General features: G+C 46.0%; 2 protein-coding genes, 1 long non-coding RNA gene and 1 pseudogene across 5 annotated transcripts in view; 1 reads left to right on the forward strand and 3 right to left on the reverse strand.

The window, feature by feature from the left end:
* The window catches only part of SAR1B (secretion associated Ras related GTPase 1B), a 34529-nt gene extending 33049 nt beyond the window's left edge, over positions 1-1480 (reverse strand). The window contains exon 1 of the mRNA XM_084764393.1: positions 1323-1480. The gene's annotated coding sequence lies outside the window, so the exon portion shown is untranslated. The remainder of the gene's footprint in view (positions 1-1322) is intronic.
* LOC311587412 overlaps positions 1-19814 on the reverse strand; it is a 91802-nt gene that overhangs the window by 42591 nt on the left and 29397 nt on the right. The window lies entirely within an intron of this gene.
* LOC311586688 (ATP synthase subunit g, mitochondrial-like) lies at positions 2302-2732 on the reverse strand (annotated as a pseudogene). The gene has a single exon. The product of its transcript is annotated as an ATP synthase subunit g, mitochondrial-like (transcript).
* The window catches only part of SEC24A (SEC24 homolog A, COPII coat complex component), a 58080-nt gene continuing 49092 nt past the window's right edge, over positions 10827-19814 (forward strand). The window contains exon 1 of one of the 2 annotated variants that reach the window (XM_084764125.1): positions 10827-11273. In XM_084764125.1, coding sequence (XP_084620251.1) covers positions 11174-11273 — 100 coding nt within the window. In that variant the 5' untranslated portion in view covers positions 10827-11173. The remainder of the gene's footprint in view (positions 11274-19814) is intronic. The other variant, XM_084764123.1, reaches the window with a different exon arrangement.

A 19814-nucleotide genomic window follows, 5' to 3' on the forward strand; every position in this document is an offset into this window, starting at 1 on the left:
GACTGACTGCTCCTTGGTGTCGAGCCCTGCTTGCATTTCTACTCTGGCACAACAGTACAGGCCAGGTTAGGATGCACTTTATTTAAACTGCAAAATTTCAAAATCACGATAATTTTTCTAACCTTCTGACCACCAGGCCACTTTCCTTTTCCGTAAACTCACAAATGCCTGGGGAGTATCTTAACACTTGGGACACAGTTTTTTGTTTTTGTTTTTTCCTCTTGAGTATTGTTGCCCAGGCAGTCTTGACTTAAATGATGCCCCTGCCCTCTTGAGTAGGTGGGATTATAGGATCAGGGTGCCCACCTAAGTTCAAAAAATTTTTTTAAAGGTCAAAATATTTTGGTCACAAACACAAACACAAGGTTCGATGATAGCCACATGATGCCCTGCTTTACTGACACCACTCAGCACTGGCAAACTGTAAAGCCACCCTTACTGATCATCTGTAAACAGGGCTGTCTTGCTTAGCAGACTGCAGTGTTATACAGCTGGTGCCTTCCTGCTTCCATTTGTTCCACTGCAACTACTCTGACCATCAGTTTTTACAAGGGACACATCTTCAAGGTAAGATACCACCCACACAGAGCTTGATGTACTAATGTATTTTCTTCACCCCAATACATTAAATTCCTGATTCATTTGATTCCTTCAGCTAACCAGGCCACACTCGGATGTTTCAAAACCATTTTTTTTAAAGGCTTTTCAAGACAGGGTTTCTTTGTGTAACAGCCCTGCTTGTCCTAGACTCGCTTTGTAGACTAGGTTGTCCTTGAACTCAGAAATCCACCTGCCTCTGCCTCCCCAGGGCTGGAATTAAAGGCATAGGCCACCACACCCGGCTTCAAAACAAATTTTTATCTTGTCAGAAAATCTTGACTTTTTCCAATTAGAATCTTTTCCCTCCACTCAACTAGGCTTGAGCTATGGCAAACTACTGAGAATAAGGCTCAGTTGGTCCCCACACTGATTGGGACAACACAGAGCGTCCCAGTCTCTCCAGCTGTCAATGACCCCTGATGCCTTCATCTTACCAAGTGAGGAAACTGAGGCCCAGTAGGAGGAAAGGCTCGAGTGCGGTCTTGTCACGCTTTCTTGAAATAACTGCATATGACAAGCATTGCCCTACACCGAGGGCCATCAGAGGGGTCCCCGTAGGTACTGACCGGACTTGTCCCTCGCACCGGGAGGGAAAAAAGGTTACCCATTCGCCAAGGACCAGGGACGAGGGTTCTGGACGAGTGTACAGCGTCAACTGTGCGCCTTCCGGAGGGCCACAGCTGTCGCCCACACTTTTCCCTGAGGAGGGCACTGCCACTCACCTGCGACTCCAGAGAACGCAACTCCCTGCTCCGCGCCCGCCCTACACGCTCCTGAGCCGGCTATGCAAAGCGCTATGGCTGCCCCGGGCCCCAGATCCCCTTAGCTCCTTCCGGGTCGGCAGGTGCCTCGCTTGTGACAGTCCGCGGGGTTCTGGCGCTACTCGTTCTCAGTTCCGCCTCCTTGCGTTCTCGCCACCAATCCCTGTGGGACAGCTTCAGGCCACTTCACACCAACCTCAAGAGGCATACAAGAAATTGTCCTTGGTTTCCGTTTCTTTCCCTGTTTTTTCTTTCTTACCTTTTTTTTGGGGGGGAAGAGAGGGGTTGGTTTTTCAAGACAGTTTTTGTTTTTGTTTTGTTTTGTTTCTGTGTAATAGAGCCCTGGCTGTCCTGGAACTCACTCTGTAGACCAGGCTGGCCTCGAACTCGCTTGCCTTTTCCGAGTGTTGGGATTAAAGGCATGCGTCACCACGCTCAGCTTTCTTTGTTTTTCTCTTTTTTTCTTTTTCTTTTTCCGAGACAGGGTTTTGTTTTTGTTTTTGTTTTGTTTTGTTTTGTTTTGTCCTGGAACTCCCTCTGTAGACCAGGCTGGTTCGAATTCTCAGAGATCTGTCTTCCTCTGCTTCCTCAGTGCTGGGATTAAAGGCATGCAGCACCACTGCCAGGCTCCAGGTCCGTTCTTTCTTTCTTTCTTTCCTTCTTTCTTTCTTTCTTTCTTTCTTTCTTTCTTTCTTTCTTTCTTTCTTTCTTTCTAAGACAAGGTTTCTCTATGTAGCCTTGGCTCTTGGCTGTCCTGGACTCAGTTGGTAGACCAGGCTGTCCTTGAACTCACATTGATCTTCCCCCTCTGCCTTGAGTGCTGGGATTAAAGTCGTATGCCACCAAGCCTGCTTTATAAGTCGTCTTTTTTTTTTTTTCACAGCTAGTACTTTATTTAGATAGCAGTTTCATTATACATGGTCCAAGAACACCCAAGAACTCAAAATCAGATATTAAAAATTGGTCTTCAAACATCATAGCTGACAATGCCACGTTTGCCTATGATCTTTCCGACATAAAACCACATCTACACCTCAGTGGCCACCAAGCCATTCAGCACAGCTTCCTTAACTGTTAGCTGTTTGAAGCTACCAGTTTTAGCACTTTCAATTATTTTTTTTCATGCTCTGAATAGCTGTAGGGATTTCAACAGGGGTTGAACAGCTCACCCTTGGTGTACTGCCAAAGTGTGGCCAATTGAGGCTTCGAGTAAGTCACGGCGGCAGTTGCCAGCGCCGGACCCTTCTCTATGAAGTTGCGGACGAACTTCGCCATGGTCTAAGGTGGAAGGCTATAGGTCGTCTTTTTAAAAACAGTAAACACACATGCACTATAAGCCTAAGTGTATCAGTGTGCACTTGTGTGCACGCAGGAGCCTGAGAAGTTCAAAGAAGTGCGGGGTCCCCCGGCGCTGGAGTTACAAAAGGTTGTGAGGCACCAAGTAGGTGGTGGGAACTGAAGCCAAACCTCTACAAAAGTAGTAAGAACTCTTGACATTTGAGCCGTCCCTCCGGTCCCCAAATTCTGGTCCTCTTGCCTGTGTAGCGCTTGTGTAACTGGTGAACCATCTCCCTAGCTCCTCACTTACTGTTTGAGACAGAGTCTCTCTTATCATCTTCGTTAGGATTTCTTTTTTTTTTTTTTTTTTTTTTTTTTTTTTTTTTTTGGTTTTTCGAGACAGGGTTTCTCTCTGTGTAGCCTTGGCTGTCCTGGACTCACTTTGTAGACCAGGCTGGCCTCGAACTCACAGCGATCCGCCTGCCTCTGCCTCCCGAGTGCTGGGATTAAAGGCGTGCACCACCACGCCCGGCTTCGTTAGGATTTCTATTGCTGTGATTAAAAAGAAAACAAAACGACCTCCCCCCCCCCCTCCCCAAAATAACATGGACCAAAGCAACATGGGGAGGAAAGCGTTTATTTCAGTTTCCATATCTGGATCACAGCTCATCACTGTGGGAAATCGGGGCAGGAACTCAAACAAGACAGGAACTTGGTGGCAGGAACTGATGCAGAGGCCACGGGGGAGAGCTGCTTACTGGTTTGTTCAACCTGAATTTTTCTATACCCTGCAACCTCCTGCCTGGCAATGGCACCAGCCACAATAGGTCGGGCCTTCCCACATCATCAGTCAAGGAAATGTACCACAGGCCAATCTGGTGTGGGGTGGGGAAAGGGGCTTTTCTGAATTGAGGTTCCCTTTTCTTTCAAGATAGGGTTTCTTTGTGTAGGCCTAGTTGTCCTGGAACTCACTATGTAGACCAGGCTGGCCTTGACCTCAGAGATCTACCCGTGAGGTTCCCTTTTCTTTTCTTTTTTAATAATTTATTTAATTTTATTTTAGCGTGAGGGTGTTAGAGCCATTGGAACTGGAATTACAGGCAGTTGTGAGCGGCCATGTGGGTGCTGGGAATTGAACCCGGGTCCTCTGGAAGAGCAGACAGTGCTTTTAACCACTGAGCCATCTCTCCAGCCCCTGAGGTTTCCTTTTCTAAAAGGCCTCTCTCTAGCTTACGTCAAGTTGACATAAAACCAGCCAGCACAGTCACTGAACCTGGAGTTCACAGATTCGCTAGATTCTTTGGCCGGCCAACTCCAGGGATCCTGCTAGTGCCTCCTTACCAGCCAGCACTGCAATTACAGGCATGTACTGCTATGCTGGAGTGTGTATGTATGTATGTATGTATGTATGTATGTATGTATGTATGTATAGTTTTTTTTTTTTTGAGACAAGGTTTCTGTGTTTAGCCCTGGCTGCCCTGGACTCCCTGTGTAGACCAGGCTGTCCTCGAACTCACAGCGATCCGCCTGCCTCTGCCTCCCAAGTGCTAGGATTACAGGCGTGGGCTACCACGCCTGGTTTGGGATTTTTTTTTTTTTAACATGGGTTTTGGAGATCAAACTCAGGTCCTCATCTTTCAGGACAAGCATTTTACTCACTGAGCCATATTCCCATCCCCAAATCCCCCAGTTCTTTTGCTGATTAAGTTTGGAAGAAGGCCGGTGAGATGGCTCAGCAGGTAAAGGCATCTGCCACCAAGGCTGACAACCTGAGTTCAATCCCCGGAACCCATAGATTGAATAAAGAGAATCGACTCCTAGGAAAGTTATCATCTGACTCCCCAAGAGCACCATGGCATGCTTGCCCTTTTTCCACACTGAAAGCAGGAAGACATTTTTATTATTTAAAGTTTAGAAGAACAGAAAAATAGAAATTAAGATTTTTTTTTTTTTTTTTTGGTTTTTCGAGACAGGGTTTCTCTGTGTAGCCTTGGCTGTCCTGGACTCACTTTGTAGACCAGGCTGGCCTCGAACTCACAGCGATCCGCCTGCCTCTGCCTCCTGAGTGCTGGGATTAAAGGCATGCGCCACCATGCCCGGCCTAAAATCATTTTTGAAGAACCTCAATATTACCAGTTTTTATGTCATGGGCAGGGTTGTAAAACACAACACTTGGTACAACAGTTCCAAGGTTACTGGTCATTTCAGCTTTCAGTTCCTGCCTCTGTAGAATTGGGACTAATATCCAGAAAGAAACAATAACCTTAGACAAGCATGGTGGTGCACCCCTGTAATCCCAGGTGGGAGGTGGCGGCAGGAAGTTCACAAGTTCAAAAATGGCCTCACTTGAATACATAGCAAGTCTGAGGCCAGCCAGGACCATATGAGACCTTGTCTAAAGCCAGACAGAATAACATACAGAAAGCAGTAAATATAAGAAAAGCGTCAGGAAGCATCACTGCTTCCTGGCTGGCTGGTTGGTTGGTTGGTTTTTCGAGACAAGGCTTCTCTGTGTAGCTTTGGCTGTCCTGGTCTTGCTTTGTAGACTAGGCTGGCCTTGAACTCACAGCATTGCTGTTTAACTACATTAAACTAGGATGAGGTTCCAGGCAGTGTAACAGCTCTGTCTGTCCTGGAGCTCGCTCTGTAGACCAGGCTGGCCCCAAACTCACAGAGATCTGCCTGCCTCTGCCTCCTTGAGTGCTGGGATTGCAGGCGTGTTGTCACCACTGCCCGCCCCAGGCAGTGCTCTTTGTTTTGTTTTTGTTTTTGTTTTATTTTTTTGAGACAGGGTTTCTGTGTAGCCTTGGCTGTCCTGGACTCACTCTGTAGACCAGGTTGGCCTCCAACTCACAGTGATCTGCCCACCTCTGCCTCCCAAGTGCTGGGATTAAAGGTGTGTGTCACCACGCCTGGCCAGGCAGTGCTCTTTTAAGCTCAGCATTTGGAAGGCAGAGGCAGGATGATTTCGGGTTTTGAGACCAGCTTGTTCTACAAAGCTAGTTCCAGGACAGCCAGGGGTACACAGAGAAACTGAGCCTTGAAAAACTAAACCAAATCAAAGCCCCTTCCACCCCCACTGCCCAAAATAAACAAACAAACAAAAAAAAAACCCAAACCAACTAGCCTGAGGCATGGAGGGCCTCAAGTCTCAAACTCTTAGAGGTTTTAGCCAGGCATTAGTCCCAGTACTTGGGAGTCAGAGGCAGGTAGCCAGCCTGGTCTATATAGCAAATTCTTTTTTTTTTTTTTGTTTTGTTTTGTTTTGTTTTTGTTTTTCGAGACAGAGTCTCTCTGTGTAGCCTTGGCTGTCCTGGTCTCACTTTGTAGACCAGGCTGGCCTCGAACTCACAGCGATCCGCCTGCCTCTGCCTCCCGAGTGCTGGGATTAAAGGCGTGCGCCACCACGCCCGGCTATATAGCGAATTCTATAACAGCCAGGACTACATAGAGAGACCCTGCCTCAAAAAAACCAAAAACCTCTTAGAGGTTTTGGCCAAAACAAGAAAAGCAGAGTCAGAACCGTGCTTGGGGAGTTTTCATGTGGCAACAGTACACCAGATCTATTAAGTCAAAACTGAAAGCTGAGATTGGTTCGGCAATGAGGCAGCTGCAGTCGGGCAGGTGAAAGGTAACCAGTGCCTGGGTTGGGTCAATAGGAAGAGAGAAACAGGGAGTCAAGTATGAGGGAAAAAATACGTGTCGTAACTTTTTATGTGGTTAGCAGGAGTAAAGAGATAACACAGTCCGGCATTTTAACAGGGATTCATAGATCCACCTCTGTTCAATACATTGTACTGTAGGTCACTATCATTTTCGCAGCCAGACTTAAAAAAATAAGCTGGGCATGGTGGCGCACGCCTTTAATCCCAGCACTCGGGAGGCAGAAGCAGGTGGATCACTGTGAGTTCAAGGCCAGCCTGGTCTAGAAAGTGAGTCTAGGATAGCCATAGAAACCATGTCTCAAAACAAACAAACAAATAAACAAAAAATACAAAAAATAAAATAAAATAAAATAAAATAAAATGATGGTCGGGCAGTGGTGGCACACGCCTTTAATTCTGGCACTTGACAGAGGCAGGTGGATCTCTGTGAGTTCAAGGCCAGCCTGGTCTACAGAGTTAGTCCAAGACAACCAAGGCTACACAAAGAAACCCTGTCTCAACCCCCCCCCCAAAATAAAATAAAATGATTCATTTTAGCTCAGCGGTTCTCAATGGGTGGGTTGTATCCTGGGGTAGAATGTCAAACAACTCTTTCACACGGGTCCACCTAACACTATTGGAAAATTATATTGTGATTCATAACAGTAGAAAATTACAGTTATCTTCATAGCGATGAAAATGATTTTATGGTTAGGGGTCACCGCAACGTGAGGAACTGTATTAAAGGGTCACAGCACTGGGAAGGTTGAGGACCACTGGCTTAGCGGGATGTGAAGAAAAGAGGCAGCAAAGCTGGGTCACGAAGGGCCCTGGAAGTTGTGGGTATGGCTTCTGGTTTTATTCAGCAGGAGATAAGAAAAAAAAAAACTCTGGAAGGAATTTTAAGTTGACTGAGCAGGCAGGAGTAACGGTAACATGTTTTGGAGAGCCAGAACGTGAAACAGCATCTGTACCTGGGAGCTTATACTATGGACTAGCGAGAAAGAATCCAGAAGAAACAGTCCAGTAATTCAAGATGGCAGGGGTGGGGAGGTGGGGGGGTGAGAGTTGGGGGGGGTAGGGGTGCTGCAAGCTCAACGTGCTGGGTAAGGGGAATGCCGCTGTCATAAGGGAGCCCCCAAGAGCTCCACAGCAGCTGGCGTCACATACCAACAGGTGTCCTGGGACAGGCAAATGAGGGCAAAGGAACTGTTTCTAAAATGGAGTGGCAAGTGAGTTTCAGAGAATGAAATTGTTGTTGTTCAAATAAGCATCTATGACTGAAGTTGTTCTGTCTGAGCCACAAGCAGAATGATTTTTTTTTTTTTTTGGAGGCAGGGTCTCTGGCTGTCTTAGAACTCTGTAGACCAGGCTGGCCCCAAACTCACAGAGATCCACCTGCCTCTCACTCCTACGTGCTGGGATTACAGGCGTGTGTGCCGCAACACCAGGCCTCTTCTCGGTATCTTGAAGCTAAGTAATTGAAAATGTAAGAAACATTCAGGGATTTAACCATAGTTTGGGGGTTAATAATAGCAATTTAGGGGTAGAACACAATTGTTTACTTCTTAGTAAACTATTTATAGCTATTTAACTGATTTAACCAATGAAGCTATTTACTTTTTAAAATCTGAACACACAGATATTGCTTAAACAGGACAAAGTACAAAGAAAGACTGATTTAACCAAATCAAACCACTGTGCCAAGGTCAACAAACCGAGATTACTCCAAAGGAGTTGAACGTAAATAGAGGACTAAGCCAGCGGAAGTTGGAAACTGTGCCTAAGCATTAGAAGAGTGACCTTTTTTTTTCTGCCCTCATGAGGCTTCGGCGGTTTCTCTCTCAGTTCTGTTTTCTCTTTAAAGAAAGGCTTATGTTCTTGTTCTATTTTCCATTGTTTTGTTTGTTTTACTGTATTTGTATTATTATTATTATTACTAATTTATTTTCTTTATTGTATATGCGTGCTTTATCTGCAGAAGAGGGCATCAGATCTCATTACAGATGGTTATAAGCCACCACATAGTTGCTGGGAATTGAACTTAGGACCTCTGGAATAGCAGGCGGCACTCTTAGCGCTGAGCCATCTCTCCAGCCCCATTTTACTTTTCTTCTTTTCTTTTGTTTGTTTTTCGAGACAAGGTCTTTGTGTAGCCTTGGCTGTCCTAGATTCACTCTGTAGACCAGGCTGGCCTCGAACTCACAGCTATCCGCCTGCCTCTGCCTCCCGAGTGCTGGGATTGAAGGCGTGCGCCACCACGCCTGGCCCTTTTATTTCTTTTTCTTTTCTTTTTGTTTGTTTGTTTGTTTTCTCTGTGTAGTATTGGGTGTCCTTGACTCACTTTGTAGACCAGGTTGACCTCAAACTGACAGCAGTCCTTCTGCCTCTGCCTCCCAAGTGCTGGGATTAAAGGCGTGTGCCACCACGCCCGGCTCCCTCTGTTTTACTGTTCTTAGGTAATGTGATATGGGATTTTTATTATAGATGTTCTTAGGTGAGAATTGATTAAAAGTATCATCTTCGGCTGGGTTCCTCTTCAATCACCCACACCACAATTGCTTGTCAACTCCAGTGCAAGAGGAAACAATCCCTATAGTGAGAACTAGGTTTCTTTAAAAACCACAGAGATGTTATGGGAATATGTTTCGGTTCTAATGCCAAGTGTGGGGATAAGAGGCTGCTTCACAGCACATGACTATGATTTGCCTCATGCTCTGGCAGGGGCATTATTATTATTATTATTATTATTATTATTATTATTATTATTATTATTATTATTATTATTATTTGCCAGCTGCAGATAATTTTTTTTGATTGTTGGATTTCACTCACAGCAAACATATTTTAGTATGGCTCTGAGGCAAATGAGAATAAAATCAAGGTTAGACTAAATCTATACATGTAGTTATCGTTTGCTCCTTGGGCCTGACAGCTTTTGATAGTGCCCTTTTTCTAAGTGATACATCCTAGCAGGCATTAGGTGGTAAATGAATTAGGTAAGATGTACTTTCCCCTGATGTTGTGAAATGCATGGCATAACACATTGTAATCAGCAACACACATCTGTAAAGGACTTTGTCATCGGCTTGGAGCAGGAAAAACCAAAGTAGAATGAAGGTAGCTAAGATCACTATTGATATCACTAATTATGTTGTGTAACCAACCAGTTTCTACGTCTCTTTGGCCTTAAAAGAAAGGCTATTTGGGAGTAAAAATAAATAAATAAAAGAAGCCCACAAATTACTTGTCCAGAAAGGGAAGTTTGAATTATCCACCTCAATGTAAACTCTCAGAGGAGGAATTAAAACTGCCATTAAATTTTGGAACTCAAAGCCGGGCAGTAGTGGCACATGCCTTTAATACCAGCAACTTGGGCGCCAGAGGCGGATGGATCTCCATGAGTTCAAGGTCAGCCTGGTCTACAGAGCAAGTTCCAGGACAGCCAGAGCTATTACACAGAGAAACTCTGTCTCAAAAACAAAACAAAACAAAAACAACAACAACAAAACCCCCAAAAGACCAAAAAAAACCAAACCAAACCAACCAACCAAACAAACAAACAAACAAAAAAAACCCCAAAGCATTTTTTTGAACTCATGGCTTCTTTCTACAAGGTTGGGCAAACTCTCTACCAGTAGCCGCTATCCTTAACTTTTTTTAAAAGAAACTGAGTCCTGCTAAATTGCCCAGGCTGGTCTTGAATTCACACTCTTCCTGCCTCACTTTGCAGTATTCAGAACGACAGGAGTACAGCACGGGGCCATCTGGTTTAGAATTACCCTTTCAATATGTTATTTAACCCTGAACTTCAGTGTTAACTAAATATTTGCTGTTAGAAGCTGTATAATAGCTCAGTGGTAAAATGACTGCTTCCCTCAGACAATGGATTCCACTGTCAACCGTGGGAGAGCAGAGAAAGGAATGCCGGTCCAAGTGAATGTACATCGGTTTGACTATGCTGTGAACAAGCTAAATTCAAATTTCAAATGACTCCTGAATCCTCCAAGTTGAACAGAAAAAGTCTTCCTCCTCAGTGTCATCACATATTTTCCCCCTGTCTCAGGATCTTTACGCCAGCCCTGCCTGACCTAATTGGGCCACCTTTGAACTTACAATACTCCTGCCTCGGCCTCCCGATGGCTAGCATGTCCCACCCACGACACTTTGACAAACACACGCATTTTAACATCTTTTTAAAATTCCTCTTCATCTGGCATAGCACCTGCTGGGTCTCGACAGCAGATGATGACATATGTCGTCTCAGGTAATCCTCAAGAGAATCACGGAAGAGGAGCCTGGTCTGTCGTATCCCACCAGAGCGACTCTAAAAGTCCCCACCGCCCTCAGATCCCCGATCTGCCGGGAAGGTGACGTTCTCCACGGCGGGAATTTTCGTCGTGGTGACACATGCCACTTCCGGCGGGCGGCGGGAGCCAGTGACGTGGCAGGCGAGTCTCCACGGTCCCGCCGGCCCTGACACGGGGCTGTCAGGTGGCCTCGGAGCAGCTCCGTGGGGACAGAGAGCACGGCCGCGGCGGCGTTCCAGCCGGAACCGGAAGTGCCACGTGTCCCCCCACTGTGCCTGCGCGGCCGGCGGCTCCGCCCAGGGCCTCCCTCCACTCCGGGTTCGGCTGCCGCCTCCGAGCCCGGCGTTTGCGGCCCCAGCCGGCCCGACTCCCGAGCCTCTCCGCGCCCAAGCCGGGTCGTGGCCGCCGGCGGGCTGAGGAGACGGAGACACCATGCCTCGGCCTTGACACCTCGTCCTCTCGCGTTTCCGCTTCTCCGGCCTCCAGCCCCCTTCCCTCGGCTTTTCCTCTTGGAGCACTTGGCTCGGGCGCTGCGGTCGACCTCGACGACTCCGTCCTACCCTGAGAACCCCGGGGCGCCATGGCCCAGCCCGGGATCCCGGCTGCCCGCGGTGCTGCAGCGGGCCTCCAGGCCCAGAACGGGGCCGCCCGCTCGGCCTCGGGGTCTCCTTACACCAACGGTGAGTGCTGCACGGGGGCGGGGAGGACGGCACGGCCGGGGCCGGGAAGAGATCTCCCGGCCGGGTCTGCTCCGGGGAGTGGCAGATGTCGCGGTGGACGTGCACCTGCAGACCCGCGCTGGCGGGACTGTTTTCCTATGTCTTTACGTACATTCAGCCCAAGCACCTGCAAGGTCTTGAGATAAACAAGAGGTGAAAAAGAATCAGTTCCTGAGAACTGCCTTACGGAGGTCACCGTGTCTGGGTGTCAATCACGCTCCGTGCCACCTCGGTCCGGTATCCGGGAGGGCAGGGTTCACCTAGGGTCTGCAAGCTCGAAGTGCTGGGGGAGGGAGGGGGAAGACGCGGGTCGTGTTTATTAATCTGAGTTTGCAGAGATGAATGAACGACTCCTCCGCCTTTGGACTTGCTCATCTCTTCAGGGATCTTTTATCTAAAGCTCCAGCTGTCCCTGGGCCTCCTGTTGAGTTTTTCCGGTTGTGGAAGAACCAAAGAGAGGGGAGCCTAGGGGTTTGTTTCTAGGGGCCTCCTCCTCGTTTGGAGCATAGTTAGACACAACTCTCTGAACCCTAGGAAAGTGTTCATCTGGCACTATAATTTATCATTTGGCCTGAGACTATCTTATAATTGGATACTTCTTGTAGGATTCCCTGAGCTTTCCTACAGCATGATTTGCTAAGCTTATTTTAATTGATATAAAAAAGACACATTTTTCTGCCTGCTTACAAATTAGCTGACAAATCTACTTTATGGGGGAAGATGGGGAGAATAATATTAAAGTACTTAGTGTGCTCATCGAAGTTGGAAAAAAAAAATAGCCAGTGACTAAAATTGCTGGTTACAATGCGTTTAGAGAAGACTACTGTTTTCGTTACAAAGAGGGCTCTTTGTAAGACTTAAAAATGTCTGTCTGTGGGTAGGCAGCTATGTGGGCAGGGCAAGAGAAGCTAGAAGCACTGACAAGTTTTTTGTTGTTGTTGTTTTGTTTTGTTTTTAGCACTAATTAAGTTTTAATTTCATTGACAAGTTGTTAACTTGAAATTTTTTTTAAAAAATTCTATTTATTTATTTATTTTATTTTTTGCTTTCAAGACAGGGTTTCTCAGTGTAGCCTTGGTTGTCCTGGACTCACTTTGTAGACCAGGCTGGCCTTGAACTCACAGTGATCCGCCTGCCTCTGCCTCCCGAGTGCTGGGATTAAAGGCTTGGTATACGCCACCAGTCTCTTAAGTTTATAGTAACAGATAATGTAAACTACATTTTTCTTCTGTAACAGTGACATTTGCACAGGAGATGAAGTCATTCCCTTTAAGGTGAAAACAATTAAGCAAGATATCTCCAGTATGGGTTTTTCTTATGAATTGCTCTTAAATGGCAAATTCTACAAATGTGCCCGTAAGCTTACATGCCAAGTCCGGTTGTCAGGATTTTGAAATGTTGCAGGAATTTGGTCAGTATGATAGGCTGTGTTGGAGATATCTCTTTGATTTTAGTTAGTTTTTGAGTCAGTATCTCACTCTGTATCTCCAGTTGGCCAGACACTTGTGGCAACCCTCCTTTTTCACCTGCTCTAGTGCTTGGGTTACAGAGCTGAAATGTTCACATCCACTTTTTCCCCCGTTAATTTGGTCAAAGTGAAACATGCACCTGTTGCACCTCTATGTCCTGACCTTGGGCATGAGAGAGCACTCGTGTGTGGGTTGTTTAGAGCCATTTGGCAATTCAGGTATGGAACTGATCTTTGTGGTTCAGTGTGGTAGCAACTGGAAAAAAAAATGTGGCCAGTACAAGTAAGGAATAGAGTCATATGACTGTAAATACCACCATCTTGAGCTAAGCTATCACTTCTACCCTTTTTGTATGTTTGTTTGTCCTTGGTTGTAAGGGTGATTTTTATTTTTATTTTTGAGGTTATCATATAATTACATAATTTCTCCCTTCCCACTCATCAGTCTTTTTATAATAACCTTCTTTATTTATTTACTTTTGTTTAGTTTTGTTTTATTGAGACAGGCTTTCTCTGTGTATGTAGCCCTGGCTGTCCAGGATGGCCTTGAACTCACAGAGATCTGCCTGCCTCTGCCTCCCGAGTGCTGGGATTAAAGGCGTGTGTCACCACACCCAGCTTAATGGAAGTGTTTTCAATAAGTGGCTCATCTTTGTTCGGTTGTTGTTTGTTCATTCTATTAATTCTGAGAATAGGCTTGTGGTATTGAGTTGTAGGTTCAGGAGGTAAAGTGGATAAAAGTTTGATGCTGCAGTCTACGCTTGCTTAACTCATGTAAGTCAGTAATTACTGCTTTAACATTCTATTTGGGTTTTGTTTCTCTGTAGCCCTGTCTGCCCCTGCACCTGGCTTTATAGACCATGCTAGCCTTGATTTCTGAGCAAGCCTGGTAGTCATGTTTGAGAAGTCTTAAAGATGTTGGCTTAATGTGCATGTGTAAGTTAACATGTTACAGTACAGTTAGCTCTTAAGATACCATTCGGATTTAACCAAGACTTAGCAAGAGTAGCTATTTTCATTTTCTGTAAGTGGTTTTCTTGCTGTGTTGCATTATAACCAAAAGGTCATCTAGAAAGGCTTTCTCAGCTTTTTAATACTGATTTGTGTATATATATATATATTTTCATTGCAAAAATTTGATGATGAAGCTGCCAGACAACTTAAACTAACATCTTCTCCTGCTTGTTGTAGCAGGACAGGAGGAGATAAGGCCCCGTCCTTCTCTGCCGCCTTTGCTAGCTGTTTGATCCACCTTGCCAAAGCAGTTAGGAGACTGAAGGGGTTTTTTTTGTTTTGTTTTTGTTTTTGTTTTTTGAGACGGGGTTTCTCTGTGTAGCCCTGGCTGTCCTGGACTCACTTATAGACCAGGCTGGTCTACACAGTGATCCCCTGCCTCTGCCTCCCAAGTGCTGGGATTAGAGGCATGCGTCACCGCGCCAGGCTGAGACTGAAGTTTTATAAAGTTTATTTCTTTGTAATTTTTATGTAATAGTTACCTTTTACTTATAGAACTAAAGTGAGAGGGATAGTTTCCTTTCTCTTTCCCCTGATAGAGTGTAATTTTGTAAAATAATATCTGACTTTCCTCTCAGCCTGTAAGCCCTGTGACTTTAGAGCCCACAGAGTTTCTAGCACATCTAAGAATTACTAATTTGGTGGTGGTGGTGGGGAGGCTGAAGAGGAGCTGGATCAGTGGTTAAAAGCACCAGCTGCTGTTGCAGAGGACCAGGGTTCAATTCTCACCACCCATGTAGTGGCTTAGAACCATTTGTAACTTTAGTTCCAAGGTAGGTCTCTACACCATAGACATATACACATGAAAAATACTTATACACACTTTTTAAAGTTACTAATTTTGTTGAATGAAAGTTTTAGAATCAGGTGTTTTGCATTTCCATTCAGTGATTATGTATTGATTTATTCATAGTAAGATTATAGCACATTTTCAACTAAGTAGGCAGTTCAAATTATTTATTTTAAAGTATGTGTATGTGTGTGTGTGTTCATCAACATAGGCCAGAAGTTTCTGATCCTCTAAAACTGGAGTTCAGGTGGTTGGGAGCCATCTGACATGGGCTTTGGGAATTGCAGTTGGGTTCTCTGGAGAGAGCAATACCTGTTCCTTTATTTCTTTTTTTTTTTGTATTTTTGTTTGTTTAGGTTTTGGTTTTGGGTTTTTCGAGACAGGATTTCTCTGTGTAATACCCCTGGCTGTCCTGGACTCATCTTGTAGACCAGGCTGTTCTCTGGAACTCAGAGATCTGATCTGCCTGCCTCTGCCTCCCGAGTTCAGGGATTAAAGGCGTGAGCCACCACACCTGCTGGCTCACAATACTTGTTCTTAACTGCTTAGCCATCTCTCCAGCCTACATTTTCTTCCTTCCTTTCTTTCTTTCTTTTTCAGCCTACATTTTCAACTTAAAAATTTTTTCATTTATTTATGTGTATACATACACATGTTTCTGTGTGGATATATGCCATATGTATGAAGATGCCCTCAGAAACCAGAAGAGGGCATCATGCCCCCTGGAGCTGGAGTTACAGGCAGCAAGGGCTGGTAAAGGCTGAGCCATCATTGGTCCAGCCTCTTATGAAGGAAGTCTTTAGTCATGGAACAGGCTCTGAATAAAGGTAGTGTCTAGTCTCTCTTACCAGCTATTGTGGCTGAGCTCCATTTATTGTTTTCAGAATAGGCAGTAACCGGGCTCCTGTAATCCCCTGTGTACCTCTGTAAGCACTGACCACATTGTAGGCTAGGGATAACACTCAGTGGTAAAGCACCTCCTCAGCATGCGCAAGGCTTTAGGTTCATGCCCAGCACTACAAAAAACAAAGCAACCCAACGCCATAGAACGTAACTGTTGCATGTAGTCATCACTGAACTGCTTCTCTGTCTCTGTGGTGGGAGGAGGAAAGAGACACATAGTAACACACAGTAGCAGGCACTAGCACAACTCACGGTTCTGTTGCCGTGCTCTCGGGCACTAGCCAGTGGCACTGAGGATCTTCTAATTACTTACCTACTCTTGATCCCAGGACCCAGCTCCTTGAACTAGTGCAGGAATCAGGAGCCTTATTTTTTGGGTTCTTTATGCAGGTATATACGTATAACTGCAGCAAAGAGTTGCTGACACATTTTAAGACTACTTCTTGCTTTATTTTCCTGTTTCTTTGCTCTGAGTTTTAAGTAAGGGTGAACTAACTGTATTCCTTCTTTCTTTTCTTTTTGTGTCTTTTGTTAGTATTTCATCTTTCTATTCCTGTTTCTGCATGGACTTTGCTCTTTTCATTTGTTGTGGTCTGTCAGTCCCACAGTCCTTCCCCCCCTGTAAGTGTACGCATCTAACAAGTTCTTATGCTTTCAAGGCAAACACTCGACCACTGAGTTAAATATTGAACCTCTCACTGTTCGGAAATGCCTTGTAGATCCTGAAATTGCTCTTCCCCTAACTTTGATTCTCAGAATTTGCTTTCGTCCCTTTGTTGCTGTTTTATTTCATGGTGCTGACGAGGAAACCCAAGCTTGGCATGCTGGGCCAACACTTCACTGCTGAGCTACAGCCTCAACCCACCCCCACTCCTGCCTTTTAAACATTTATTTGTGTGTGCACATTTACATGAATGTCATCAGAGAACAGGGTGTCTAATCCCCTGGAGCTAGAGTTACATGAAATTGTGAGCCACATGATGACTCATATGATGGGTGCTGGGAACTGAGTTCAGTCACCTGAAAGAGCAGTAAGGGCCGGGCGTGGTGGCGCACGCCTTTAATCCCAGCACTCGGGAGGCAGAGGCTGGTGAATCGCTGTGAGTTCGAGGCCAACCTGGTCTACAAAGTGAGTCTAGGACAGCCAAGGCTACACAGAGAGACCCTGTCTCAAAAAAAAAAAAAAAAAAAAGGCAGTAAGTGCTTTTATATACCCTTAGCCAGTTTTTTTTTTTCTTTTTTTGATACTGGCTTACAGGAAGCCCACGTTAACCTCAAACCAACTATATAGCAAAGATTTCCATAAATTTCTGATCATCAGGTCTTAACCTCACAAATGCTGAGATTGTGGTATATGTCACCACAACTTTCTCTCCTTTTTTTTCTTTGACAAATTCATCAGGTGAAAAAATGTATTTTGAGCTAGGCATGGAGGTGCTTGCCTTTAATCCTAGTACTTGGGAGGCAGAGACAGGCACATCTCTGTGAGTTTGAGGCCAGCCTGGTCTACAAAGTGAGTCCAGGACAGCCAAGGCTACACAGAGAAATAGTTCGTTTGGTGTGGTGTGGTGTGGGGTGTGTGTGTGTGTGTGTGTGTGTGTGTGTGTGTGAGAGAGAGAGAGAGAGAGAGAGAGAGAGAGAGAGAGAGAGGGTGGGGTGTACACATGTGGAGGTCAGAGGCTATCTTTGGTGAGCTGGCTCTCTCCTACTGTTATAACTTCATGTTGGCAGCTCGTATGGCAAGTGTTTTTACCCAGTGAACCTCTCAGTAGCCCAAATTTCAAAATATTACTACCCACAAAGACAGGGCAAACCTATTCACTCCCGTGCACCAACCATGAATCAGCCTTTGTGTCTGATTTTTTTTTCTGACCTTGTATATAGGTTAATTATACAATGCATCTCTAATTAAAGCCTCCTGTGTCTGGCTTCTTTCAATTAAAAAAATTGGAGCTGGTGTGGTAAGACAGGCATGAAATCCCAGCACTCTGGGAGGCAGAGGCAGGTGGATCTCTGTCAGTTTGAGGCCAGCCTGGTCTACAAAGTGAGTCCAGGACAGTCAAGGCTACACAGAAAAACCCTCAAAAAATTTTTTTAAAATTGTGTGTAGTGGTGGGATGTAAACTCAGGGCCCCATACATAATAGGCAGTGCTGCTGAGCTATAACTCCAGCTGCAACATGCAGTAATGTTTTTAAGATTTGTTCATTTATAGCATGTTAACAGTGTTATATTTTATTTATTTATTTATTTATTGTTTTTTTGAGACAGGGTTTCTCTGTATAATAGTCCTGGTTGTCCTGGACTCTTTGTAGACCAGGCTGCTCTCAAACTCACAGAGATCAGTCTGCCTCTGCCTCCCCAAATGCTGGGATTACAGTGCCACTGTGCCTGGCTCTGAGGCCATTTTTATTTAAACCACATTCCAGTCTCTGGCACTTATAAGTTTATAACCACATATAATGCAAAATGCAGTAGTCCATCTTCACAAGTCCCCATATTCTTTCAGTTTCAACAGTTTTAAAAGTCCAGAGTTCAGTGCTAGTGCTAGTGCTAGTGGCAGTGCTAGTGCTAGTGGTAGTGGTAGTGCTAGTGGCAGTGGTAGTGCTAGTGGCAGTGGTAGTGCTAGTGCTAGTGGCAGTGGTAGTGCTAGTGCTAGTGCTAGTGGCAGTGGTAGTGCTAGTGCTAGTGCTAGTGGCAGTGGTAGTGCTAGTGGCAGTGGTAGTGCTAGTGCTAGTGGCAGTGGTAGTGCTAGTGGCAGTGGTAGTGCTAGTTCTAGTGGCAGTGGTAGTGCTAGTGCTAGTGCTAGTGGCAGTGGTAGTGCTAGTGCTAGTGGCAGTGGTAGTGCTAGTGCTAGTGCTAGTGCTAGTGGTAGTGCTAGTGGCAGTGGTAGTGCTAGTGCTAGTGGCAGTGGTAGTGCTAGTGGCAGTGGTAGTGCTAGTGCTAGTGGCAGTGGTAGTGCTAGTGCTAGTGCTAGTGCTAGTGGCAGTGCTAGTGCTAGTGGCCGTGGCAGTGCTAGTGCTAGTGCTAGTGGCAGTGGTAGTGCTAGTGCTAGTGGCAGTGGTAGTGCTAGTGCTAGTGGTAGTGCTAGTGCTAGTGGCAGTGCTAGTGCTAGTGGCAGTGGTAGTGCTAGTGCTAGTGGCAGTGCTAGTGCTAGTGGCAGTGCTAGTGCTAATGGCAGTGGTAGTGCTAGTGGCAGTGCTAGTGGCAGTGCTAGTGGCAGTGGTAGTGCTAGTGCTAGTGGTAGTGGTAGTGCTAGTGGCAGTGGTAGTGCTAGTGGCAGTGCTAGTGCTAGTGCTAGTGGCAGTAGTAGTGCTAGTGCTAGTGGTAGTGCTAGTGGCAGTGCTAGTGGCAGTGGTAGTGCTAGTGGCAGTGGTAGTGCTAGTGCTAGTGGCAGTGGTAGTGCTAGTGGCAGTGCTAGTGCTAGTGGCAGTGGTAGTGCTAGTGGCAGTGGTAGTGCTAGTGGCAGTGGTAGTGCTAGTGCTAGTGGTAGTGGTAGTGCTAGTGGCAGTGCTAGTGGCAGTGGTAGTGGCAGTGGTAGTGCTAGTGCTAGTGGTAGTGGTAGTGCTAGTGCTAGTGGCAGTGGTAGTGCTAGTGGCAGTGGTAGTGCTAGTGCTAGTGGCAGTGGTAGTGGCAGTGGTAGTGGCAGTGGTAGTGCTAGTGCTAGTGCTAGTGGCAGTGCTAGTGGCAGTGGTAGTGCTAGTGGCAGTGGTAGTGCTAGTGGCAGTGGTAGTGGTAGTGGTAGTGCTAGTGGCAGTGCTAGTGGTAGTGGTAGTGCTAGTGGCAGTGCTAGTGGCAGTGGTAGTGCTAGTGCTAGTGGTAGTGGTAGTGCTAGTGCTAGTGCTAGTGGCAGTGGTAGTGCTAGTGGCAGTGGTAGTGCTAGTGCTAGTGGCAGTGGTAGTGGCAGTGGTAGTGGCAGTGGTAGTGCTAGTGCTAGTGCTAGTGGTAGTGCTAGTGGCAGTGCTAGTGGCAGTGCTAGTGCTAGTGGCAGTGGTAGTGCTAGTGGCAGTGGTAGTGGTAGTGCTAGTGGCAGTGCTAGTGGTAGTGGTAGTGCTAGTGGCAGTGCTAGTGGCAGTGGTAGTGCTAGTGCTAGTGGTAGTGGTAGTGCTAGTGCTAGTGCTAGTGGTAGTGGTAGTGGTTGCGCCTCTAATCCCAGCACTCGGGAAACAGGTGAATCGCTGAGTTCTAGGACAGCCAGGGCTTCACAGAGAACCCTCTCTCCCCCACCCCCAAAGTCCGAAATTCAAAATCTCTTCTTAGACTCTTAATCCCCCTCTAAAAAGCCCCTATAAAATCAAAATAAAAAAGCAGATTACAGACTTCCAACA

The sequence above is a fragment of the Acomys minous genome, assembly GCF_964271855.1.
Source record: "Acomys minous genome assembly, chromosome: 16".
In the NCBI taxonomy this organism is placed as follows: Eukaryota; Metazoa; Chordata; class Mammalia; order Rodentia; family Muridae; genus Acomys; species Acomys minous.